This window comes from Echiichthys vipera, assembly GCF_963691815.1.
Source record: "Echiichthys vipera genome assembly, chromosome: 15".
Taxonomy (NCBI): domain Eukaryota; kingdom Metazoa; phylum Chordata; class Actinopteri; order Perciformes; family Trachinidae; genus Echiichthys; species Echiichthys vipera.
This window is the reverse complement of record NC_139840.1, coordinates 2,694,966-2,721,150: the sequence shown is the minus strand read 5'-3', so window position 1 is coordinate 2,721,150 and position 26,185 is coordinate 2,694,966. Positions and strand designations below refer to the sequence as shown.

Here is a 26,185-nt window from a genome sequence, read left to right as displayed (position 1 = left end):
TTTAAGTGTCTTCACCTGTTAAATATCTATAAAGTCTCAGATTAGATTCATTATTTTGATGATCAAGTCAATTTTTAATGCAAAAATGGCAGAAAATGTATTTTTTTAGCCTGATTTTCTGTTTTAAATCATATTTATCTGAATGTTTTTGTGGTTTAGACTCAAAACAAGACATTTATTGAATTGAATAAACTTTATTTTGAATATTTATAACAGATATACACAAAAAACAACCAACAATAACAGTGCACAACAATAAACACAAGTATAATATATAAAAAACATCACTTTGGACTTGGGGAAAAAACTCAAATGAACATTTTTCACTATCTTTTCATTTTAAAGACCAAACAATTCATGAAAAATGGAAATAATCATTAGTTCCTTGTACAATTCACCACCATCAGCACCACCAGCAGCAGCAAATGTCTGGAGAAACCAGTCAGATCATTGTGCAGGCTGCTCATCATGCCATATAAGTGTGTGTGTGTGTGTGCATGTGTGTGTGTGTGTGCACACGGGCGTTCAGGCCAGATGGCAGACAGACACAGCATTCTCTCTCTCTCTTTCTCCCTTATTTATCATTTATTCACTAACAGCATTACGGACTGGTTGACCGCTCCCTGACTGACTGTTCTGGTGACCCGGTTGGTCGGTCGGTTCACTGACGGGTTGAACGGGCGTCGAGCTGTCACAGCTAACGAGCTCAGAGACCGAATGACTAGTCCTCCGACCCGAACTTGCAGCCTGCCCCTCTGACTTGCTCAGTGATTCACCGGCTCGATTGTGTTTGTGACTGACTTGACTGTCTGGTTTTGCGGATGAGGTCAGAGCCGCAGCTGCCGCGGATAGAGCAGCGTTTTGTGTTCGGACTCTGGGCCCGGGCGAAACACAGACAACATTGTTACTGTACATGGGACGTGGTGAGGTAGGGGGCGGTGGTAGGAGAGGAGCGCTGGATGGTGAAAGGAGCGATGGAAGGAGGGGAGGCCCCCAGGTTTCATAGGGAGAGAGTGAAAAGATGAGAAGAGACGGTGGAGGTGAGAGAGTGAGGCGTGATAATGGAGGAGGGAGTGAACGGACGAGGTGAAAAACAGATGTAAACACGTACGACGAATCTGTAGCAACGGGACAAGACGTGCTTTGGTTGCACGCAGGTAAACCGTCCGTGTGGAGATTAGCTTTTAGTTATTTATCTGCAGATACGCAGATACGTCATCTCTCAACTCCTCCTCTCACGTCTCAAGTTGCTCATCGGGCCGTAGACAACAGGAGTTTTTATACAGAAAAGCCGTCACATGTCCTCTGTGTGTGAAACCGAGGTGTATTAATCCTCGGCTTTCTGATATGAGCGTAAACGCGTGATGTGACGTACAGCATCGGCGTCAGGAGAAGTCACCGGGATCTGAGAATGTACGCCATTTTCCTCCGGTGATGGTCAGCGTCTCACAGGTTTTGCGGGCTTTCCAGTCCATGACCAGGTGACGACTTGCTGTCTCTTCTACCCGTGATCAGCAGTTTTTCTGCTTTTAAAACATCGGGCTGTGGGTCGCACAACAGTTCACCTTATCGACACCACCGCCAAATGTGCCGGCGAGCCGCAGAAAATCTTATTTACATGGAAATCCAGTCGCCAGTGTGTGTAGGGTCCGAGCCGACACATTTAGGGGCTAAATCAGGTCGGTGTTATACCTTGATCTGTCTGAATACGCAGACCACGCCGGCCCAAAGGCGGCTAAATTGCCGGCTTGCTGTCCAGTGTAAAAACACCCGATGGCCACCGCTCGGAAGAGGAGTCGCGGCCCCGTAAATCCGCTGGAAGTATTAGCCGTTGTCCCCCAGAGGCTAATCTGCGTCAGACAGGTAGCGAGCCGACCGGTTCAGAGGTTGATAATTCAATAATTGTCGACATCAATGATTGATATAGTTAAAAAAATCATATTGAGACTTCCTGATACACAGTCACGACGTCTAAATTGACGATTTAACGAGTAGATTAAGTGAAACTTCTCAGGAAATGTGATCTGAAGTATCTGAGGGAACATTATCTGAACATTTGGTTTCATAAACAAACTTTACATGAACACAAAGTAAGCACAAAACCAGATTTGTAAACTTTTATACACTGCTAGCATTTAAAATATGACGCTCGATGCTTCAAGAAGTTAACAACATGCTCAATTCAATTTTATTTACAGTGCCAAATCATAACAAAAGTTGTCTCAGGACACTTTACAGAGTAGGTAAAGACCACACTCTGACTTAATAGCATTTACAGAGACCCAACAATTCCCCCATGAGCAGCATCAAGTCGCACTATCTTTAATAAAAGCAGTAATTATTAATATAGTTATTATTTACAGTATTAATCCTGCATTCCTGTGCACACAGTAGCAGTGAACTTCTAGATGGCAGAAGGGTTCTTTACTGCGTGAGTTTACGTTTCTCCGAGGTGCACCTGAATGCACCGCGAAGTCTCCGTCAGAGCCCGCACCTCCGTCAGTCTTTGTTTGTTTACATAACTCACAGGGACGACAACATGTTGCCTCACCGGAGGATTTCAGAGTTCTGTGGTTTCTCTAAGAAAGTGCAGCTGCAGGCTAACTGCTAAGCTAATGTTAGCCGCATGCTAGCGCCGGTTAGCTTTCAATAGTGTCAAATATAAAAGTGAAACAAGAGATCGTTTTAAAACATGCGGCATTGAAAAGGTATGGAAGTACAGTTCAGTGTGATTAATATCAACTGAGTTACGTAACGAACACGAGCAGATCCGGTGAATTAGAGATAAAGTCGATAAAACAAGGGAAGGTACGTAACGTCAAACGATCTAAAATGGTTTATTGTTTATATTTGTTTTGTTTTTATCACAATGTCAAATAATGCACCATTTACTTGCATGTTGTGTTCATTTTGCTCTAAAGAATCATTAAAAAACTTCATTTTCTAAGTATTTAATTCACACTGGAGGTTAGAAAACCATTATTTCATATCGGCTGTTTATTGTTATCGAGGTATGAGGCGACCTAACCCGGGAGAGACTATGGATTTTGGTGCTGACCCTCCTCCGTGTTGTTCATAAATAGTGTAACTGTGAGGTTGTGCACACGCGCGGAGAGAAAGAAAGGTATTGTGACAGAAAGAGAGAACCCCATTGTGTCCAGTTACAGGCCGTGCTCTGTCCTGTCCTCTCCTCCAGCTGACCCAAAGACCTGGACCCGGAGTCCGACGGAGAATCAGGACTTCCTACAGAAACATATTTACGAGACGAGACTTAATAAACAAGACTGGGCGGATCACAGCGGGGCTGAGAGTCCTGAGAGTCCTGAGTCAGCCGTTGTCTGTGGTCGGCTCAATAATTCAGATTTCCATTTCTGTTTATTAATAAATGCATGTGTGTGTCTGCAGGCTGGGCAGGAGTCGTTCCGGTCCATCACCAGGTCTTACTACAGAGGAGCGGCAGGAGCTCTGCTAGTTTATGACATCACAAGGTAACAGGACCAATCAGACGCACCCTTACACCCCTACTGTGTCCGGTCCTATCGGGCAACGTAAATCGGGAACGACCCATATGGATTTTTAGGGCCGATGACTGATACGGACTGATTTTCTTGTTATTTGGAGCCGATTCTGCTTCTTCTCCCTCAATTTACATCATAAAAATGACACAAATGATAAAAACTAATGTTACGAGTCTCAATTTAAATAAAAAGGAACATTTATTGAACTTTAAAAAGGCGTCTCCAGCAGCACGGAGCTTCCTGTGGACGCCTGACTGAATAATGACAGGGTAAAAAACGGTGAACGCAGCAGCACACATACACCTAAAAGACACAAATATCGGCCCATGTATTGTTCTATCACTTGACGTAACACCCTTCCAAAATATGCTTTCTCGGTCTAAGCCTCGTATTTCTACTACCATCCAGTCTTTAAGTTGTGACGTAACTACGTTTTAAAGTACTATGTCCAAGCCTTGGGTTCCTGCGACGCTGCAGTGGCGTGTTCCCCGTGGTTTGAACAGATCTGAGTTTTTAAAAAACAATGTTATTGTCCTTTTACCTTTTTCTTATGGATGAAAAAGAATCTAACTGATGAAAGAGATGATAGTGATCGTTCATATGTTCGTCCGTTGTGTCTGTTTTGTTTCAACGGAGCGTTTGGACCCGGAAATCCCGGCCAGTGTGTGTTTGGACACACACTGGCCTTTTGAAAGGGTGTTACGTCACTGAACAGACGGATTACAAGCAACCTTTCCTCCCTGGGGGAAGTTGATACTTGTAAATTAAGAGCATATTGTAAGAAGAGAAATATTGTAGCTTAGCAGGTTTTTAGGTATTTAAAAATGTTCATGTAGCACCAAACACTGATGCAAGTCCAGACAGTATGAACTACATGCTAACAATAACATGCTAACAGTTACAATGCTAACAGTAACAATGCTAACAATAACAATGCTAACAGTATCAATGCTAACACCAACATGCTTACAGTAACAATGCTAACAGTATCAATGCTAACACCAACATGCTAACACCAACATGCTAACATGCTGATGTTGAGCGGGTGTGTTTACCCTGCTTAGCGTGTTAGCATGCTAACATTTGCTATTAGGGCTGCACGATTACAGTGAAAATGATCATCACGATTATTTAACACGATTACTCAAATTTATAAAAAAAAATTCACAGTGGATGTTTTTAGGAACTGAATAAATTCACTAGAAAAAGGGAGAAAATAATACAATAAGTAAAATAACTGTATAGCCATACATTATAACATAATAACTAATAATAACAAAGAAATTGGATTTAAAGAAATTATATCAACAATGATGTAACATTAGTGCACTGCTACGTGCTGAAAAATATATATTTTTCATTCATTCATTCATCTTCAGCCTCTTGTCCCTGTCGGGGTCGTGGGGGGCTGGAGCCGATCCCAGCTGACATCGGGCGTGAGGCGGGGTCCACCCTGGACAGGACGCCAGTCTATCACAGGACACATAGAGACGAACAGAGACAGACAACCATTCACACCTACGGGTGATTTAGAGTCATCAATGAACCGAACACCTAGCTGCGAGGTTGCTACGATGCTGAAAAATATTATTTAATGTATAAAAATCGTATAAAGAGACCAAAGTAAATGAGATCACATGTGTTTTTTGTATCCCAACACAAAACCAACACATCACTGTGAAACTGAACGAAGCACAATAATCATTCTAATCTCGTTTTCAGCCAGAATCTTAATTGAAAATCGAAGTTTTGATTCACTGTCCGACTCTAATCACCTCTAAACTCCGAGGACAGCTGAGGGATTCGGTCATAAAACCAAGTAACTGAACAGGAGCTGAGCTGATGATGGATCGTAACAGTGATCACACTTCACCCTGACAGGCACAGACGTGTGAACGCCATCTTACGGCATTTCATCCGATCATGGTTTAGAAATTCACCGGAGGAAAAGTCAAAGTCGTGAGGATTCCTCATCTGGGAACCATGAAGGTCTAAAACCAGACTTTGCGTCCATCCATCGGGGACACTTTGAGATATTTCACAGGAGGAGTGAAGAGTCTTAAACGCCTCACGGATGCGTTCGCACCTCTGAGATCAGATCGTTATCTGAGCCGTCCGACGTGCGTGAAGTGTAAATTGGATGTCTGCTGTTGCTCTCGCCATGCGTCACTAACAGCAGGTCACTCCCCACGTCAATTCAACGCTTCAGCGCTTCCAGAGCCAAATATATTGACGACTAACCGGCCAGATGGACATGAAATCTATTATCGATCTTCATGGTCCCCAGAGGCTGAGTCTTAATGATCCGCGTGACCCTGTGACCTTTTGTCCAGGTCAAAATTGGGGCTGTGCTCCCCGAGTGTCCGTCGACTTCTTCGGTTCGTCTTTTCACTGTAATCTCGTAGTCAGAGGTTCCTAGTTGGAGGAACAGGTGAGATGTTTTTAGGAAGTTTAGATTATTTCAAGAGGAAAATTAAAATCTATTGATGTGTATTTGACCTATTAACGGAGAAATCTGGAAGAGTGGCTAACAGTGATTAGCTCGGGGCAGTAGTTAAAGGCATTCAAAGGTCTTTTTTAACCACTAATGCTGCTGAAAATAACAGCAAACCTCTGCAGCAGCATGACAAGAGTCCCTACACACACAACAAAGCAGCAACAGCGTAGTTAGTGAAGTCAGAGTTTATTAAAGAGTGTTTTAAAGACTTACCTACTGGCCCCTGTACCAGCTCCTCTCATAGTAAAGTCCATTACAGTGGATTACCAAAGTCAATCCCAAAGGAAGGAGCCTATTGGTGCTTTGTTGTGTGTGTAGGGACTCTTCTCATGCTGCTGCAGAGGTTTGCTGTTATTTTCAGCAGCATTAGTGGTTAAAAAAGACCTTTGAAAGCCTTCACCGTGCTGCCCCGAGCTAATCACTGTTAGCCACGTCCGACTGTTAGCATCTCTCCCAGATTTCCTCGTTAATAGTTCATATAGTAAACAAACTGTCTCGATCGCTGGTGGACAGAACGTACAACAATCACATGCCGACATTAAACAGGTACATAGCGAAATATTACTTATAGGCTAAAACGGGGGAGAGAGCGAGAGAGGAGGACACGCAGCACAGGGAGGTCGGATCGGGACCCGGGCTGCTTTCAGCCTCTTGTTTATTGGGCGCACGCTCGACCCCGAGTCACCGGGCGCCCCCTCAATGAGGAATACATGTGAAGAGGAAGATTGATAGCACTAATAAAGACTGTTTGTGTTTAACAGACGGGACACTTTCAACCACTTGACGACCTGGTTAGAGGACGCTCGCCAACATTCCAACTCCAACATGGTCATCATGCTCATCGGCAACAAGAGGTAAGAGGCGGCACACAGCGGCTGTTACGTCCTGTCCTGCAGGAGACCGGGGCTGTAGCGATGCACCAATCTCACGATACGATTTATATCACGATATTCAGTCAACGATATGATTTGATACGATTCAATACACACGTCTTTTTCTAAGATTTAAAAGGTACAGTTTGATTTTGGTGACATCTAAATCAAACTTTTTCCACACTAAGTTAAATACAGACGTCCGATCCGCTCATGTCCAATCCTCGCGTGTCACTCTGCGCCTCAGGTTGCGTAACGAAGCGTTGTGTAAGACGAAGAGATGTCAAAAGAGCGCTGCTGCTGCTGCTGATAGAGAAACTAATCCTGCTGTGGTTAAAGTGTTCAAACCAGGAAGTTCATTTCTGCAACAAACCTCAGCTGTGTTCTCCACGGCACCGAGGGCTCAGGTAGCCTGCGTTACACAACAGCGTTACGCAACAAGAGTGTGTTCAAAATGTTCCACGTAGAAACTTTGACAACTGTCCGTCAGAACACACACACACTCATCCGCGTTTGAGCCAGAAGCACATCAGCACTGTAGTATTTAATCGTCCCTCTCTGCTGTTGTTCTGCTTTCAGCTGACCGTTAAATGCAAATGTTAATTTAAACGTTGTGTCGTCGTGTTAACACATGTGTGTGTGTGTGTGTGTGTGTGTGTGTGTGTGTGTTTTCAGTGACCTGGAGTCGAGGAGAGAGGTGAAGAAAGAGGAAGGAGAAGCGTTCGCCAGAGAACACGGCCTCATATTCATGGAGACTTCAGCCAAGACTGCCTCTAATGTAGAGGAGGTAATCACACACAAGCGCACACACACACACACACACACACACACACACACACACACACACACACACACACACACACACACACACACACACACACACACACACACACACACACACACACACACACACACACACACACACACACACACACACACACACATTGGCCTTGAGTCCCAGGGCATCTTCAGTTACTACTTCACCCAGCAGATGAGCTCTGACCTGAGCAGAGAGAGAGAGACACGCACACACGCACACACGCACACACGCACGCACACACACACGCACACGCACACACACACACTGACTGTTTGAGCATGAAAACAACTAATTCACAAATGAATAAAAACAGAATTTACACTAAAGCTGCAGTCGGGGCAAGTCTGGCAGATTGACGCCCCTCCCCCTCAGTGCGTGTGCACCACAAAGCTAACGAACGTGCTACCGTTAGCTTTCCAAACCAACCCATTTAGGCAGGTGTACAGATTAACTACAGAACACAAACAAGTCGATGGTTAAAGTGTAATTCCAAAATCATCCCATGGTTTTTCCGTGTAAGAGTCGCTAACAGCCAGACGTGGCTAACAGTGATTAGCTCGGGGCAGCACAGTGAAGGCATTCAAAGGTCTTTTTTAACCACTAATGCTGCTGAAAATAACAGCAAACCTCTGCAGCAGCATGAGAAACAAATGGTCTTCATGAAATAATCGCCTTTTCTCTGACACTCCGGTGTGAATTTAATATTCTTTATTTGTAATTCCTGTGATACGTGTTAATATATCTGTGTAAACACCGTCAGCGACGCTTTAATTTAACTTTAGTAATTCTATTCTTTACTTGACAAATAGAATTAATGAGTATTTTCCCGTTTTATTAAGAACTTTAGTGCAAAATCAACGTGTGAAGAAGGTAAAGCGTCGTCAATATCACTGCTGTTGCTTTTTAGACATGGTGAGAGAAGATGGATCATAAATATCATTAATATTATAATAAATAAACAATATTAAATAGGATAATTAGGTTGATTCTGATAGAGGATGTGTAGGATAGACTTTCTTAAAGACAAATGTACAAACAAAACACAATAAAGAGACAAAAGTGCTTAAAGACGGGTCCATATATTTAATAATAAAGGTGAGAATTAACAACAAAGCGAAATAGGGCGCTGTACTTGCACAATAACCCGTATTACTACATTATTAATTATTCGTTTTTCTGTTAATTATATATGAAGCTCAAGAAAATCCACTTAAAAAAGACATTTAAGAGAAAAAAGGTGTCGTTCAAATGATGTAAATATCACATTAACACAGTTTAGCTGCTGGTTATTGTTCAAATTATGATATAAAATATATATAACTGACATTTTAATGTAAACTGAGCGCCCTACGGGACGTTTTAGATCCTAAAACCCAAACTGCAATGTTCAAATGATATTCCCTCAGACATTTAGAGTAGAAGTGCTTTGTTAATATCTGATTCAGACGTCGTTCTTGTGCATCAGCGTTTCTGTGTTTATGGTTTCATCAGGATGACGCACGACGTTTACCTGAAGCGTCGTGTGTCACCGCGCTGCAGCCTGACCTCAGCCCCGTTAGCAGCGTTAGCACAGTTAGCGCTCGGCCCCACCCCTCGCAGAGCCACACCCCTGGTGTTGTTGTGTGTAATGAATGCATGGCGTCGTCCTCGGGGACCCCTCTCTCACTTATCCAATCACATAAATAATCCCATCCTGCGACGCACAGACCGCCAGAGACTCGCAGAGAGAGCGTGCGTGTGTGTGTGCGTGTGAGTGCGTGTGTGTGTGAGTGTGTGTGTGTGCGTGTGTGAGTGCGTGCGTGTTTGTTTACATTGATTTTTTTTCTACCTTCTCTTGCTGTGGCCTATATCGTGCAAACACACACCCACACCACCCTCTCTCGGGGGTTAGAGGGGGGGAGGGGTGTGTGTGTGCGTGCGTGTGCGTGCGTGTGCTTGCGTGGGTGCGTGTGTGTGTGTGTGGTATGATTAATTTGTCTCATTAGTGTCCTCTGAATCCTCCTGATACCGCCGCTCTCCTCCCTTCCCTTCATCTCTCCTCGCTCCGTCCCTCCTCATCCCTTGACGTCCATCATTTGCTCTTTACCTCCCCCCCATCCTCCCTTCCACCCCCCCCCCACACACACACACACACACACACACACACACACACAGCGTGTCCTCCTCCCCCTTTCTCCTCCATGTCCTCCTGCCCTCTCCCATTCATTTCTTCCTCCTCCTCCTCCTCCCTCTTCTCCATCATCTCCCTTTCTCTCTCCAGCAGTATATCAACCAGTTATAGTTCATACATATTCATAACCTCCACCCCGCCTCCCTCTCAGCGACATCCAGCAGCCAATCAGTGCGCTGGGTTTGTCGTCAGGGTCTGTGGGTGGACACCGGGGCCGATGGGATGTTCCTTAGAGAGAGAGATTCCTGTAAGCATCTTCTCATCGTCTCATCCTCCCCTCAGACCCTCCCCTCGCTTCTTTATTTCTCTCATTTTTCATCTTTTCCCATTTTCTGCGTCCTCCCAACTCTTCTTCCTTGTCTCCTTTATTTTTTCTGGTCTTCTCTTCTTGTGATCCTCTCTTCCTCCTCTCTAGACCTGTAGTTTGTCTTGAAGGTGTAGTGTGTGTTTGTGTGTGTTTACACCCTGTACTAAAAACACCAGCTGCAGGCCGCAAGCTTCTCTGGTCGCCCGGGGTTTGAAATTAAAGGCGGCGATCGTGGATGTCACTGTGTTTACCTCAGCCATCCACTCACAGCGGAGGAGGGGCGGGAAAAATGGGCGTTAGAAATTACACGTGTCTTTAAAGATGTCCCGAGTTTGAGCTTAAAATGATTAATATGTAGGCGTAACGTATAAAGGATGACACCACCAAGGCGTGAAGCTTTATAATATTTTGGAAGGACATGAAAGTTTTGGCGCCGGGAAGCAGCGAGGTCAAGGAGGAGTGCTAGGAGCCGCACCGCCATGACCCGCCGAGTTGATTTCCCACCTGATGTAGACTGTGTCGACCTCGTAGCACTGAAATAAACCGTGGCGTCCTCCTGTTTGACCGTTAGAAATTAAATAGTTTCACTCTTTTCTCAGGTCCTGTTTAGATGGAGACGTTCTAGAAAGGAAACGCAAAAGTGGCGTTGCGTTCTCACTCTTTACTCCGCGTTTAGACGAGCGTCTTTTGGGGGAAATCTGTCAGGTGTGTAGGTGGAGCTGTGAAGCGCTGCCACACAACAGCACCCAGAGCTGGTGCATGCTGGGAAACGTCCTTCCCCTTCTCTCCCTAACAGCGGAGAAGCAGGACGCCGTACAGCTTGACAGAGATCTGCAGCACGGTCTGCAGCCTCCCACCGCCTCGGCTCCACCCAGGACACTTGAACGTCCCACTGATGGAAACAGTCCCACATGTTTGTTGTTGTTACGGAAACCCGTACGCCACGTGAGCCAGCGTGAGCAGATCAGAGCTCACTTTAGTGTTTTTACCTTTACACGCAAACACAACGCTGGAGCAGATCAGAGCTCACTTTAGTGTTTTTACCTTTACACGCAAACACAACGCTGGAGCAGATCAGAGCTCACTTTAGTGTTTTTACCTTTACACGCAAACACAACGCTGGAGCAGATCAGAGCAGAGCTTTAGTGTTTTTACCTTTACACGCAAACACAACGCCGGAGCAGATCAGAGCTCACTTTAGTGTTTTTACCTTTACACGCAAACACAACGCTGGAGCAGATCAGAGCTCACTTTAGTGTTTCTACCTTTACACGCAAACACAACGCTGGAGCAGGTCAGAGCGGAGAATCCTGCCGTATACATCCGTATATTTATCCGTCCTCATCTCTCTACGACACGATCACATCGACCAAACGACCCCAGAAGACGTCTCTTTCTCTCCTCCTCCATGTTTTATCTCCTTGCTTTACACCTTTCACTTCCTCCCTGTTATGCAGTCATCTGAACTTTGAACATTTACAAGAAACCCAATTGTGGAGCGCGGCGAAGGAAGAAGTGATGCAGTGATGTGTTTCTGAAGGAAGGAGAGAAAGAGGACAGAAGTGAGCAGGACAGAGCGCACCACAGAGCACCCTTGGGCTCCTGGCTCTATTTTCAGACTGGGTGTCAGATGGAAGTTCAGGACATCAGTTCAGTTCTTTAATGACTTGAGAAACTCACTTCGTCTTCGTCTTCTTCGTCTCCTTCTTGGCCTGCAGCTTCTGTTATTATCACACAAGCTGCACAACAAGTTGATCCTCGTTGCTCTCGGTTCAGACCCTCGAGACACAAACACGGAGAGAGACCGTCCCACGAGACGAACGCATCGATATCACAGTCACAGGCGACTTTATTCCAACATCTCTGATCCTCACAGTGCTGTCAGGAAGGTGTGTGTGTGTGTGTGTGTGTGTGTGTGTGTGTGTGTGTGTGTGTGTGTGTGTGTGTGTGTGTGTGTGTGTGTGTGTGTGTGTGTGTGTGTGTGTGTGTGTGTGTGTGTGTGTGTGTGTGTGTGTGTGTGTGTGTGTGTGTGTGTGTGTGTGTGTGTGTGTGTGTGTGTGTGTGTGTGTGTGTGTGTGTGTGTGTGTGTGTGTGTGTGTGTGTGTGTGTGTGTGTTGTGCTCAGCTCTTATTCTTGTAGCAGCTGTTGACAAGAAAAAGCAAATCTGCTCCAAAGTGTTTCTCCATCTTCCAACAAAGGCTCCTAAAGGCTTCTATTTTAGGTCGTTTTACTTCTTAAAACAGTAAATATGTCCCAACAAAAGTGCAATTTAGAGCGTTTTCCCATTGAAACTGTAAACTGGGACAAAATCAACCAAAATAATAAATAAATGTGCTATAACTTCCTCCTTCTTCACATTTATTTAAGCGAATCGCGTTGCATTTCATCGAGCTTAAAAACGGCTCAATCCTAAACAGTCAACTGTTCTTAAAGGTATATACACGCAGTCGCCCCAGCCGGTCTTAAAGGTGTATACACGCAGACGTCGCATTCGGTCTTAAAGGTATATACATGCAGACCCTGCATTTGGTCTTAAAGGTACATACATGCAGACCCTGCATCCGGTCTTAAAGGTATATACACGCAGACGTCCCATCTGTTCTTAAAGGTATATACACGCAGACGTAGCATCCGGTCTTACAGGTATATACACTGCATCTGTTCTCAAAGGTACATACACGCAGACATCCCGTCCGGTCTTAAAGGTATATACACGCAGATGTAACATTGAGTCTTAAAGGTATATACACACAGACGTTACATTGAGTCTTAAAGGTGTATACACGCAGACGTCCCATCCGGTCTTAAAGGTATATACACACAGACCCCCCATCCGGTCTTAAAGGTACATACACGCAGACCCTGCATCTGTTCTTTTGAGGTATATAAGCATAGAGGTTGCATCCGTTCTTAAAGGTAGAAGCGCGTGCACATCTATCAGACCGTATCTTGGTCACAATAAAAGAAAACAACGTTTGTAAAAATGTTCAACCCTTGTTTGCTTTCTCTCAGGTTTGTTTGTCTTATTGTGGTTCAGGAACTATTCTTATTTACGTCTGTGCCGTGTCTCTGGCCGGTTATTGCGGAGGCCGCACAGGTTTGGCTCTGGTGTCTGTACAGGCGTGATTGTGCCTTCATCTGTTTGTTGACTCACACGAATGTGGTTCACCAAGAAACGGTTCCAGCACGTTACCCCCCACTACAACCGCTCTGATAATTCATCGTCACGCTTATTTTTCATGCAACAAAAGGCAGAAAATGTAGTTTTCAGCCTCTCAGATATGAAGATGTCCTCGTGTTTTCTTTGTTTTACGTCATATTAAAGTGAATATCTTTGAGTTTTTGAGACAAAACAAGACGTTTATTTGACTTTCTTGAGCTGAGATCGGCTTTTTAGATGATTGATACTGAAAATACTTGTTAGTTGCAGCCTAACAGTCAAGAGACGAATAAAAACTGACTCTCCTCTCTCACTTCCTGTCTCTTATCTCAGGCTTTCATCAACACAGCCAAGGAGATCTATGAGAAGATCCAGGAGGGAGTGTTTGATATCAACAATGAGGTGAGACGCTCTTCTCTCTGCCTTTCCTTCCTCCTCAAACCTCTCCCTTCTTGTTTAAGGCCGTCGTCTCCTCTCGTCCGGTCTTTTTTCTCCTCCGCGTCCAGCTGTGTGTGTGTGTGTGTGTGTGTGTGTGTGTGTGTGTGTGTGTGTGAGTGTGTGTGTGTGTGGTTCTCAACGCTCCCTCTCTCTTTAAAATGAGAGGGGGGCCTCCTCTTCTCTGCTTCCTTTGACTCCAGCCAAGCAAAACTCCCTGCGTTCCTCCTCTGCCCTGCTCTATTTTCCACTGGCTCTTTCTTCACTCCTCTCTCTCTCTCTCTCTCTCTCTCTCTCTCTCTCTCTCTCTCTCTCTCTCTCTCTCTCTCTCTCTCGGCATCTTGCCAGCTCATAAATTCCTCACATCCCACAGGGTCTCAGTCATTCGGCAAGAAAACAAACACTCAGCCAGTCAGTCTGTAAGCTTCCTATCCAGCAAGCAAGTCAGTCAGTTTGCTCTCCAGTCAACCGGACGGCTATCTTCTCAGTGGAACAGGCACCCAGGCAGGAAAGTCGAGACACCGAGCCCGTCGGCAAGTACGCACTTGTCAGCGACTGTTAGTCATGCTACTTCCACATTAAAAAAAAAAGCTCCCAAAATGCAGTTGACGCCACATGTGGTGTTCTCAGGTCGGTTTCATGAAGATCTCTCTGCACACGGAAATGCCCGAACAATAGTGGAAACTCCTCTTTGTCATCCTGTGCTGTGCAGCAAAAATAACAAATCTCGCACATGGTCTTACCCCGGTTAAGGGTGCACTCACACTGTCCTTACGCACCGCACCCCGGGCTTTAGGGTCCTTGTCCCCCCCTCCAGGCCCGTTTGTACTCACACTACCTGGGCCTCGGAGAATGCTTCTTGCTGCCTATACGTCATCACGCCGTAACACGTCACACGCACTGATGACGTCATGGCGATGCGTGGCTTTGTTTCCAGATCTTTCCGTAGACCTCGGAGTTTTTGTGCGTCTTGTCGACTGTTTTTGAATCTTTTCATCGACCAAATCTGCAGTAAACACTCCACCTCCGCATCACACCAACGTGAACCTTTCACCGCCATTGTTTGAAATGTCCGCGCATGGTCCCTCCTTCTTTTTTCTACGTCCCAACAGGCGCACAGGAAATGACCTCAGAACCGCCGTAGGCCTCGTGCTCGTGCTCGTACAAGTGCGCACGCGCTCTACAAAAGCTAACCTCTCTCAGGCGGGTGCACTCACACTGGTCAAACGCACTAGGCTTTAGCCGAAAAACCTGATTTTGCCCGGTGCGGAGGGACAGTGTGAGTGCGCCCTAAGTGACCAACGGGATTATTGCAGTTCCAGAGGGTTAGAAAGGGAAGAACGACCGGAGTAACTCCACCTCCGGTACAGCAGGGGGCGCTCTGCTCATTCTTCCAGATGACCTTTTGTCAAATTCACAATAACTTGGAAAGCGCGGAGAACACAGTAAACGTCTTCTTGGTAGTGACGTTGGTTGCCATGCCGAGTCCTGCGTCGGTTCAAAGGCAACACTCGTGTGCTCGTTGTTTTTCAGGTTTTCGGCGCCGTTGCTTCCTCATCTTTTCTATTTCTGGGTCAAAAATTACTGCTGCGGAGCGGGGAGGGGCAGTTATAACCTACGGAGCGTGTGCAGATGTGTGACCAGATATTACTCCAGGTACGCCGTCCACATGCACGAATCCTGGGGTTACTGAAGGCGTTATTTATCTGATAACCGTGGTGTGAGAACGTGTTTACATGGAGTTTAAAAGGTATCGTCTCAACGCATATAATCAGGTTTTTAACTGCATCTAAACACTGACGGACGCCGTCTGCTGAAACCTCTGTTCTCATTAAACAACAAAGATTGTTGCTATAATCGCATTTTCACAGCGTCACGGTTTCGTCCCCGTTGGTGTGCGTCGGTTTGTGTGTAAGAGAGTCGTGGTGCCACTCTCCTGAAGCGTTAAGAAGAGCTGTAAAAATGTCACACTCAGCCTCATATCTGTTAAAAAAGCTCTTTAAATGTTGAGCGTGGAGCGTTTAGTGTGTGTCCTGAACGAGCAGGAGGTTGTTGTTGAAGATGGATCTGCAGTTTTCAAAGCGTGGCGTCTGAAAGTGAGTGAAAGGCTCCAACACCGTGAATCTGTTCCAACACGTTGGAGAGAATCATCCTTTCTGCTCCAGTCTGTGTGAAACAAGTCAACCAGTGGATAAAACGTTACTAAGCTGGTGCTGGAGGAGTTCACAGCGTCTTCCTGATCACGCTACATCTGCTGAGGACGTGGAGACAAAAGATTGTGACGGAAAAAAAGTTAAATAATGAGAGAAAAAAGTCAGAAAATTGTGCCAAAAAAGTTGTAATATTTTGTGACAAAAGTCGTAATTCTTCAGAAAAAAACGTCTGAAGATTGTGACACAGAAGTCGTAATATTCTTAGAAAAGAGTCGGACGATTGTAACAAAAGTCGTAATTCTTCATAAAGAAAATGTCGGAAGATTCTGATAAAAAGTCGTAATATTCCGAGAGAAAAAAGTCGTAATATTCTTAGAAAAAAGTCGGGAGATTGTGACAAAAGTCGGAATTCTTCGGAAAGAAAATGTCGAAATTTTTTTGATTAAAAAGTCGTAATATTCCGAGAAAAAAATCAGGAGATTGTGACACAGAAGTTGTAATAATCTTAGGAAAAAGTCGTAATATTCTGAGAAAAACGTGGGAGTATTGTAACAAAAGTCTTCATTTTCGGAAAGAAAATGTCGAAAGATTGCGATAAAAAGTCGTAGTATTCAGATATTTAGTCGTGTCGTGGCTGTAACCCCAGTTCTACGAGGACCTGAATGATTTTCCTTCGGTCGAGTCCAAAAACAAACTCACTCGTTAACAATCATGAAACGGTCGTTTCCTCGGACGTTTAGCCCGAAGTTAAAATCGCAGGTTACGGAAACTCTGACACTCTCTGTGATCAGCTGTGAAACCAGCGATCGGTGTTCCAGACGCTCAATTTTCCCAAACGCAGATCGCTGCTGTGGTCGGATTGATCCAGTCTGGAGAAAAAGCACCAACACAGAGAGAAGAAGATGTTTTTAACGTCCTCACGTGGAGCTCAAAGTGTATTAACACACGTGTGACCAACCCGACCGCGTGCTCCTCCACTGCGTCCTTGACTCCTCGTGTCCCCAGAACGCCTCCGTCCTGCAAACATCCGCTCTGTTTCCATTCGCCTCAGCCGAAGCCTCAACGGCAGCGGAAGCATTTCCTGTTTTGGTGCGAGCTGCGGACTGAGGCCCCACACTCTAACTGAGCCTCTCCGAGTGCACCTTCAGCTATAAACCCGGTTCGATTCTGTCAAACGACCGAATGAAAGACCAGCGTGGGCCTGATTTTCAGCCTGAACTCCATTTTCATTCGTTCAGTCGGACTTTTGCTGCGTCTCGAATCCCGTGCTTCCACCTTTTATACTCTTTTGAGAGCGTTCACCTGACGGAGCGCGGCGACATGCAGCAATAAGAGTGCCCGGCTGCTGCTCTCACAACGGTCAGACGGTCGAGTGTGGAACGCCTGACACTACTCACCTTCAACAGGACGCCATCTTTGCTACGTAACGGACGCTACGGGACCGTGACGTCTTTTCAAAGGGGTGAAAACTGCTCGGATGTAATACTTTGACACAAAAATCGAAATATTTCAAGGGAAAAAATTGTGATATTTTGAGAAAAAAAAGTCGGAAGATTGTGACAAAAGTCGTAACGTGCAAGAATCTGAGGGTGAAGCGTCGACCGCATTACGTCACACACTCCTGAAAACAATCATAGCGGCAAAAACCGAAACACGCAGAGAGAAAAACCAGGAAATGTCCCTTTAAGCGAGCGGCGTGGAAAATAATGTCTAAAGAGTGGAAACGCTGACGGACCACGTGACGACAAGCATGTGTGAACGCGTCTGTGCACGCAGACGGTGTGATATAAAAGCAGAACTGTGTGTGTGTGTGTGTGTGTCTGTGTGTGTGTGTGTGTGTGTGTGTGTGTCTGTGTCTGTGTGTGTGTGTGTGTGTGCGTGTCTGTGTGTGTGCGTGTGTGTGTCGGGCCCTGCAGCCAGCGAGTGTTTTTGTTATTAGTAACAGTGAGACGGAGCGAAGGCAGGCCGGCCAAACCGCATCAGCTGAGAGAGAGAGAGAGGGAAGCCCCACCAGAAATGTTGGCAGCCACTATGAGAACCCACACACACACACACTCTCTCACTCACACACACACACACACACACACACACACATGGCCTTAGCTCAATAAATGTGATTTAAAGGCATCCAGTGTTTCCCAGAGGCTCTGCTGCTACCGAGCGTAAGAGGGGGAGTTACTCTGAGATGGAGAGAGATAAATATATACGGAGGGCGAGAGAGCGAGAGAGCGCCGTGATGAAACGCAGAGAGGGAAAGTGAGCAGTTCGATCCAGAGAGGGAGGGATGAAAGAGCGGCGTCTCTCCCCCACCTGCCCCCCCCCCCCCCTCTTCTTTTATAAGTGCTTTTCTTCCTGCCCCTCGTGTCCTTGAGTGCTGCTGCTGCTGCTGGTTCCCGGTCTTTCTGTGCGGCGCAGCAGCACCTGTTGCTCCCTCTGTGATGTGATCTAACAGGAGCCCCCCGCAGGCGCCGCGCCGCGTTAGTCTCGCACCACGAGAGCCGCTCGTTCTTCCCAGGTTTTTATTTGCTCAGAGCTGTAATGAAAGGTTCTCTGGTGGTGATAAAACGCAGAGTTTCGAGTTCAAATCCAACAAACGACAACAAGTTAAAACTGAAATGAAGGGAAGTTCCTGGGAACGTCTGCAAAAGACACATTAAAGCCCCGTTCACACATGCACCGCAAACCTGTGATTGTCCAGACATTAAGCAGCTTTTGTGTGAATATAATATAAATAAATATCCGGTTAATTTGGACCTGACATCAATCGGAGTTGACCCTCCCAGCTCCCGCGTACGTCCGCGTACGTCCGCATAGGCAAACAGCTGAGCGACCGCGTTTGTCCACAAAAGAACACACTTTCCGGCATGATTGGCGTTTCCTCAGGCTCCTCCCCTTTGCTACGTTGACGCCTCACGTCCGCACTACTCCGGCGTCTCTGAGCGCTTAAAACGGAGACATTTGTAAACGCCGCTGAGCTCGTTTCAGTGTGAAAACTTCAGGGTTTTGTTTTAGGGTCGATCCGCACGGAGACGGACCTCGTTCAGATTTGTTTACAGGCGCTTTTTCGGGGAATCAAGTTGCCAAGAGAGACGAGTAACTTCAGTAACTAGTGACTTTACCAGGCTGACAATATGAAACATCTATTCACCAAAAACTGGACAAAAATGAACGTGACATAAATGCAGAGTAGCAGGATTCATCCTCTTTCCACTCAGATACGGCTGCAGAGTAAACACAAGCTTCACAGAGACAGAAACAAAGGCGTCTCTGTCCGTTCTCTGGTGAACTGACGGTTTTCTTTATGTCAGAGTAGAAAGAGACGTTGATGTGGTGATTTAACATTTAACCACAGATTTAACCACAGAAACAGAGTGGGAGCTTGCGTAGCGGGAGCTTGCGTAGAGGGAGCTTGCGTAGAGGGAGCTTGCGTAGCTTGAGCGTGCGTAGCTTGAGCGTGCGTAGCTTGAGCGTGCGTAGCTTGAGCGTGCGTAGCTTGAGCGTGCGTAGCTTGAGCGTGCGTAGCTTGAGCGTGCGTAGCGGGAGCGTGCGCAGCGGGATCGTGCGTAGCGGAGCGTGCGTAGCTTGAGCGTGCGCAGCGGGAGCGTGCGCAGCGGGATCGTGCGTAGCGGAGCGTGCGTCGCTGGAGCGTGCGTAGCTGGAGCGTGCGTAGCTGGAGCGTGCGTCGCTGGAGCGTGCGTAGCGGGAGCGAGCAAGTCTCCCAGTGTGCTGGGATTTGACGCTAAGAGAGATACGTGAAAGGACCGCGTTCATGAATGACCTTTTCACAAAGGGCCAAGAATATTCCAGTTGAACGTCCGTGCTCTAAAGTGTTTCCAGTCACTCGTGTCATTTCCTGATCCTCTGATGTCTGATGATCTCACTTCCTTTTGCTTCGTCTTTGTCTCCTCGCAGGCGAACGGCATCAAGATCGGACCCCAGCATCCCACCACCAACTCCACGCTGTCCGGGAGCCAGGGAGGCCAACAGGCTGGAGGAGGCTGCTGCTGAAGCCCCAGAACCACACCTGCACCTCCACCCGACCCTTCCTCCTCCTCCTCCTCCTCCTCCTCCTCTCCGACTCTCCCTTACGTTTCTACAGAACTGTCCAGGCTCACTAACAGTTTGTTAACCTCTCTCTCTCTCTCTCTCTCTCTCTCTCCCCCCCCCCCCCTCTTTGTCCGTCTCTCTCCCGTCTCTCGGGGACGGGTCGGCTCCACCCTCCACCCTCCACCCGCAGGTTCAGCCTCAGAAAATCTGACGTTTCTTTATTCAAACAAACAAAACAAACCCATGTTTTTGATTTACAAACTCCACTAAATCAGTGAGAAGTGGTCGTTCGGACCCGACCGAACCTCAGAATCATTAGAAGTCGAGCAGCTGTGTGTTCGGTGATTAAACGCCGCGTCGTGTCCGTACACACATCTGTACACGTTTGGAGGAGAAGTGACGCAGCACGTTGATAGCAGGGCGTGTTTCTACATGTTGAGTGTGTGTGTGTGTGTCTGCCTGTGTGTGTGTGTGTGTGTGTGTGTGTGTGTGTGTGTGTGTGTGCCTGTATGTGTCTGCGTGTGTGTGTGCGCCTGTATGCCTGTGTGTGTGTGTGTGCCTGTATGCCTGTGTGTGTGTGTGTGTGTGTGTGTGTATAGGGACGATATAGGTGTTCCAGTATGTCGGTCTGTGAGGCGTTCAAGTCCCTCTGTAATCCACGTAAAAAGCAAAAGTGCAGATGTTGTTTTTGTGCTTCCTTTCCCTGTTTCTCCGTTCTTTTGTTCTCTCTCTCTTCGTCTTTGTGTCTTTTTTTGTTTTTTTGTGTTAATTTGCAGATGATTTGTATTTAATGAACACTACGAAGTGGCTGTGGCTTAAAAACAACAATAACAACAACAAATAAACGTGTTTTAAAATGTCTGGAGAGAATAAAAGAAGCAAACTGTCACGTGTGGGCAAATGGATCCTTTTGGGGGAAAGTTAGAAGACGAAGGAACGTTAAGGGGCGTGGCGTGGAGAGCAGCGGGCGCCGTGGCGTGGAGAGCAGCGGGCGCCGTGGCGTGGAGAGCAGCGGGCGCCGTTTATGAAGTCAAACGTAAAAAACAAGAGGAAATGTTTTTGTTCAGTGTATTTATCGCACCTCTCTGTATATATGGCTCCTTAGGTTCTGTAGCTGCTTTGGGTTAAAGGTGCAGCGACGCGTGTTGGTTTCTCCACCGGGGCGTTGAAACGAGACCGCCTGCGAGACGCTTTTTAGCGTTTTTAACTCATTTAAACCAGCGCCGCCCTTCTCATCAGGTTTGGCGCCATCGACCCCGGATGAGAAGGGCGGCGCCGACCCCGGATGAGAAGGGCGGCACCGACCCGATCAGGGGACTGGTGCCGCCCTTCTCATCAGGGGACTGGTGCCGCCCTTTTCATCAGGGGGCTCGTGCCGCCCTTCTCATCGGGGGTCGGCGCCGCCCTTCTCATGAGGGGTTGTTCAGCCCCATGAGAAGGGCGGCGCCATCCTTCTCATCCGCGTTAGGCCGCCATTTTCCATCAGGGGTCGGCACCGCCCTTCTCATCTGGGAGTCGGCTCCGCCATTTTCCATCAGGGGTCGGCACCGCCCTTCTCATGGGGGGTCGGCGCTGCCCTTCTCGTCGGTGGGGTCGCGCCGCCCTTCTTATGGGGGGGTCGCGCCGCCCTTCTCATGGGGGTAGCCTCTCCATACTCATGGAGGGTGAGAAGGGAGTAGGGAGAGGCGACCCCTCATGTGAAGGGCGGCCTTCTCATCGAGCGCCCTCTTGTTTTAAATGGCGAGTCCGAACGGTGCCGGGCTGTTCACGGGTGGAGCGGCGGCGTTGAAAAGTCCCGGTGGAGAACCGACTCCAGCTGAAAATGTCACGGTGTCTCCTCTTCTTTTCTTTTTTTAAACCATGAGTTTGCAGAAGTATAAATATAATGTTTACTGTTTAGAGCTTGATCGATGACTGCGGCAGTGTTTTCTTTTGCTTGGAGGTTTCCCCCGATGTAACGGGCGCCGCTTTACCCTTCTATCCTCCCCCCTCCTCCTCCTCCTCCTCCTCCTCCTCCTCCTCCTCCTCTTCTCTCTCTCTTTCCCGCTGACGTTAGCTCTGTGTTTTTTATGCCAAATTATTGTGTTTACCTTTTTTTGTCCACACAAACAAACATAAAAACTACGAACCCCGTGAATCTGTGTTGAAATCAGCTGCCTGCCTTAACTCCGCCCCCTGAGAGATTTGGACAGCTGCCTAAACCAATCAAATCACCCCCCTTTTGTTCCGCGTTTGACCGCTGACGAGCAGAACTCCTGCGTAGATGCACACTACAGGCTGCGTTCACGTCACCACGTCCGTGTGTGTGGGACTTTGTCTCCTCGTGGACGCCGGAGGACTCACCGCATGGAGAGAAGTCTGCGCTTCAGAGCCCAAACCCGAGCGCCGAGCACAAAACAACGCAAAAACAAAAAAACATCATACGCAATGCACGAAAAGTGTGAGCAGAGTTGTCCCTGCCGGAGCCTTGCATCACTTCCCATCCGTCTGTTCAGTGACGTAACACCCTTTCAAAATAAGATTTCCGGGTCCAAACAAAAACAGACACAACGGCTCGAACATGTGAACGATCACGATCACCTCTTAGTCAGTTAAACATCTTTTCATCTTTTAAAAACTCAGATCTGTTCAAACAACGGGGAACGCGGCTCTACAGCGTTGGAGAAATACGAGCCTTGGACCCGGAAATCTTATTTTGAAAGGACGTTACGTCGCGACTGAACAGAAGGATGGGAGCCTTCGACGAGACCGCCTACAGTAAATGTTGTCAGGTGACGGCAAAGTGCAAGAGTGTGACGAAGAAGCATTACGGTGTTACTGGTTAGCGGATAGCTAATTAGCTAGCGTGCTACTTCCACCTTGCTCTAGCGCTACGTTAGAGAACATGAACGATCGACCTTTTGGCCAGTTGTAGCGCCCGTCCCTCCGCCTGCTTCACTGGGAGGAGAGCGCGCAGTCGACAATGGCTGTTGCTACGGTTACTACAGCTGCGCTAACAGCTAGCCGCTAACTGGCTGTGCCTGTTTTCGTTGTTGGGGTTCCAACGTGCGTGCGTGTGTGTGTGTGTGTGTGTGTGTGTGTGTGTGTGTGTGTGTGTGTGTGTGTGTGTGTGTGTGTGTGTGTGTGTGTGTGTGTGTGTGTGTGTGTGTGTGTGTGTGGTGTGTGTGTGTGTGTGTGTGTGTGTGTGTGTGTGTGTGTGTGTGTGTGTGTGTGTGTGTGTGTGTGTGTGTGTGTGTGTGTGTGTGTGTGTGTGTGTGTGTGTGTGTGTGTGTGTGTGTGTGTGTGTGTGTGTGTGTGTGTGTGTGTGTGTGTGTGTGTGTGTGTGTGTGACGTACAGTGCAGATCTGTTCACAGCGCAAACACGAACACGAACGATCGAGGGAGAAAAGCGTTAAAGTGACGTGAACGCAGCCTCAGAGACACGCGGAGTGTTTTTTTTATGAATCAGGGCATTTACAATAAATCCAAACACGTGTTAACATTTATTATTTCAGTTCCCGTCCCCTCCACGCACACACACACACACGCACACACACGCGCACCACACACACGCACACGCACACACGCACACACACACACACACCACAGTACATACATATATACACGCGTACGCAGACGATGCACACATATCTCTTTGCGTTTTGTAAACTGTAGCGAGCTTCGGCTTCGTGTTACTTTTCCATCTGTTTTTTTTTATTCCTACATATATTCAAACGGTTATTAATCTTATTCTGATGATTATTGTTTGTAAAGCAAGATGTAGTGTGCGTGTGCATGTGTGTGTGCTTGTGTGTGTGTGTGTGTGTGACCACAGGGTTACAGGGGAGGATCAAGCAAACCTGATGCATCTATCTATCTATATCTATCTATCTATGGATCTAGCTATCTTTATCTATGTGGCCCTCCTCTCCTCCCTCTCCCCCTCTCCTCCTCCTCCCTCCTCCCTCCTCACCTCTCCTCTTCACTCGTAATTCTGTTGTCATTGAAAAATAAAACTTAAAAAAGAAAAATGAAAATGATATCACAATAAACTATAATAACAACATTCTAAACTCTAAAAACATGTATTTTTCTGTCCACACACACACACGGGCACACACACCACCAACGGCACACACACACACGCAGAGCAGGGCAGGCCGCTGCGCTCCTGACCCGTGCCGTTCGACCTTCAGCAGTCAGAGATGAAGGTCGGCCTGACTGAGCGGACTCTGCGTATGAATGAAACATTTCCGTGCTCATGTGCAGTCGGGGGCGTTTGCGTGTTCAGCGTATGACGACGCGTTCACTGCTCTACGTGAAACGACCACGACCACGTGTCTGAGCCGGCGTGTGTGTGTGAACGTGTTCACTGAGGGGAGTCGTCTTCTTCTTCCACGCTGTGTGAAGAGGTCGTTCACACTTAAACCATGTTTTGTGATGTTTCATCTGATTTTAGTCTTTTTGTCGTATTTTGTGGTGTTTGCGTCTGTTAAGTATTTGTCGCTTTTAGTGGTGTTTTCAATCTGTTTTTAGTCGTTTTGTCGTCTTTTTGTGGTGTTTTGCGTCTGTTTTTAGTCGTTTTGTCGTCTTTTTGTGGTGTTTTCATCTGTTTTTAGTCGTTTTGTCGTCTTTTGTGTGTTTTGCGTCTGTTTTTAGTCGTATTGTAGTCTTTTTGTGGTGTTTTCATCTGTTTTTAGTCGTTTTGTCGTCGTATTGTGGTGTTTTGCGTCTGTTTTTAGTCGTTTTGTCAGGTTTTTGTGGTGTTTTGCGTCTGTTTTTAATCGTTTTGTCACAATTTTGTGGTGTTTTGCGTTTGTTTTAGTCGTTTTGTCACGTTTTTGTAGTGTTTTGTGTCTGTTTTTAGTCGTTTTGTATCTTTTTGTGGTGTTTTGCGTCTGTTTTTAGTTGTTTTGTCACGTTTTTGTGGTGTTTTGCGTCTGTTTTTAGTCATTTTGTAGCTTCATTGTGGTGTTTTCATCTTTCTTAACTAAAAGAAGAAAAAAAGTCTGCAAATGTTCATGTGTTCCTTCTCTCCAGATGTGTAACGTTGAACCTTTCCAGTGCAGCTCCTTGTTCTTGTCGTGGTGTTTCTTCTGTTTGATTCTTTGGTTACAGCCACGGTGACAAACAGCTCTTTACCTCACACACAGATCATCTGCTGAAAGCTCCTGTCCTCCATCTTTCTTTGGTCGTTTTTTGGGAGGGGTGGATTCAGTGTGTCTGCAGAGACTGGCAGCATGGATGCTCATGTTTGTTAACAGGAAAGTAGACGTGGATGTGCTTTAAACTCGCGGACCAGCTCTCAGAGAACCTGGATATGATCTTAGGGGACAAACATAATTACACCACGGGCCTGATTTGGCCCACGGGCCTGAGTTTCACACCTCTGGTCTACAGCGACTGGACATGAAGCCTTTATCCCCCTGCTGGAGCTGCTGCCCCCGAGACCCGAGCCCGGACAAGAGGCTGAAGGTGTGTGAGAGAGTGAGAGAGTGTGTGTGAGCAGAAAAATGTGTTTTTTTTCGCATTAAAGTGGCAAAAATAAAGGTTTATCTCTTGTACCTGTGGAGAAATATAAAAACATTCATCTTAATTATTCAAAACTCACGGGAACTAGATTATGAAACATATGGAAACTTTTCTACAGTTTTTTTATTATTAAAAAAACTAAATACAGGAAGAAATCAATAAATGCTGAACATATGCATTAGTAAATAAATGCATTAATAAATTAATGATTAAGTAAATGCATACATAAATATATGAATAAATAATCTTATAAATAAATTAATTAATGTTTTACATTGATGTCAACATTCATTTATTTATGTATTTATGCATTTATTAATTTGTTTCTGTATTCATTTATTTATTCCTGCATTGATTGATACATTTATGAATGCATTCATATTTATTTATTTGTGCATTTATTAATTAATGAATTTATTTATTTCTATATTTATTTATTTATTGATGTATTTATACATTTATTTCAGCATTTAATTATTTTATCTTGTATTTATTAAAATAAATACATTTATTATTATTATTTATACACTTATTTCAGCATTTATTTATTTATTTCTACATTAATTTATTTTATCTTGTATTCATTCGTACACTTATTTCAGCTATTTGTTATTTATTAATTTATTTCTGCATTTATTCATTAATTAATTAGTTTATTTATTTATTTCAGCATTTAATTATTTTATCTTGTATTT

The 26,185-nt window shown here is 46.1% G+C and overlaps 1 protein-coding gene and 1 long non-coding RNA gene across 2 annotated transcripts in view; both read left to right on the top strand.

Moving 5' to 3' along the window:
* Positions 1 to 20,866, top strand: part of rab2a (RAB2A, member RAS oncogene family) — a 33,159-nt gene extending 12,293 nt beyond the window's left edge. The window contains exons 4-8 of the mRNA XM_083928093.1: positions 3,406 to 3,488; positions 6,777 to 6,869; positions 7,563 to 7,674; positions 13,678 to 13,746; positions 19,845 to 20,866. Of these exons, the coding sequence (XP_083784219.1) occupies positions 3,406 to 3,488; positions 6,777 to 6,869; positions 7,563 to 7,674; positions 13,678 to 13,746; positions 19,845 to 19,940 (453 nt within the window). The 3' untranslated portion in view covers positions 19,941 to 20,866. The remainder of the gene's footprint in view (positions 1 to 3,405; positions 3,489 to 6,776; positions 6,870 to 7,562; positions 7,675 to 13,677; positions 13,747 to 19,844) is intronic.
* LOC310957509 overlaps positions 1 to 23,839 on the top strand; it is a 98,172-nt gene extending 74,333 nt beyond the window's left edge. The window contains exons 2-3 of the long non-coding RNA XR_014593510.1: positions 20,579 to 23,072; positions 23,317 to 23,839. This is a non-coding gene — a long non-coding RNA (uncharacterized lncRNA). The remainder of the gene's footprint in view (positions 1 to 20,578; positions 23,073 to 23,316) is intronic.
* The last annotated feature ends 2,346 nt before the right edge of the window (positions 23,840 to 26,185 follow it).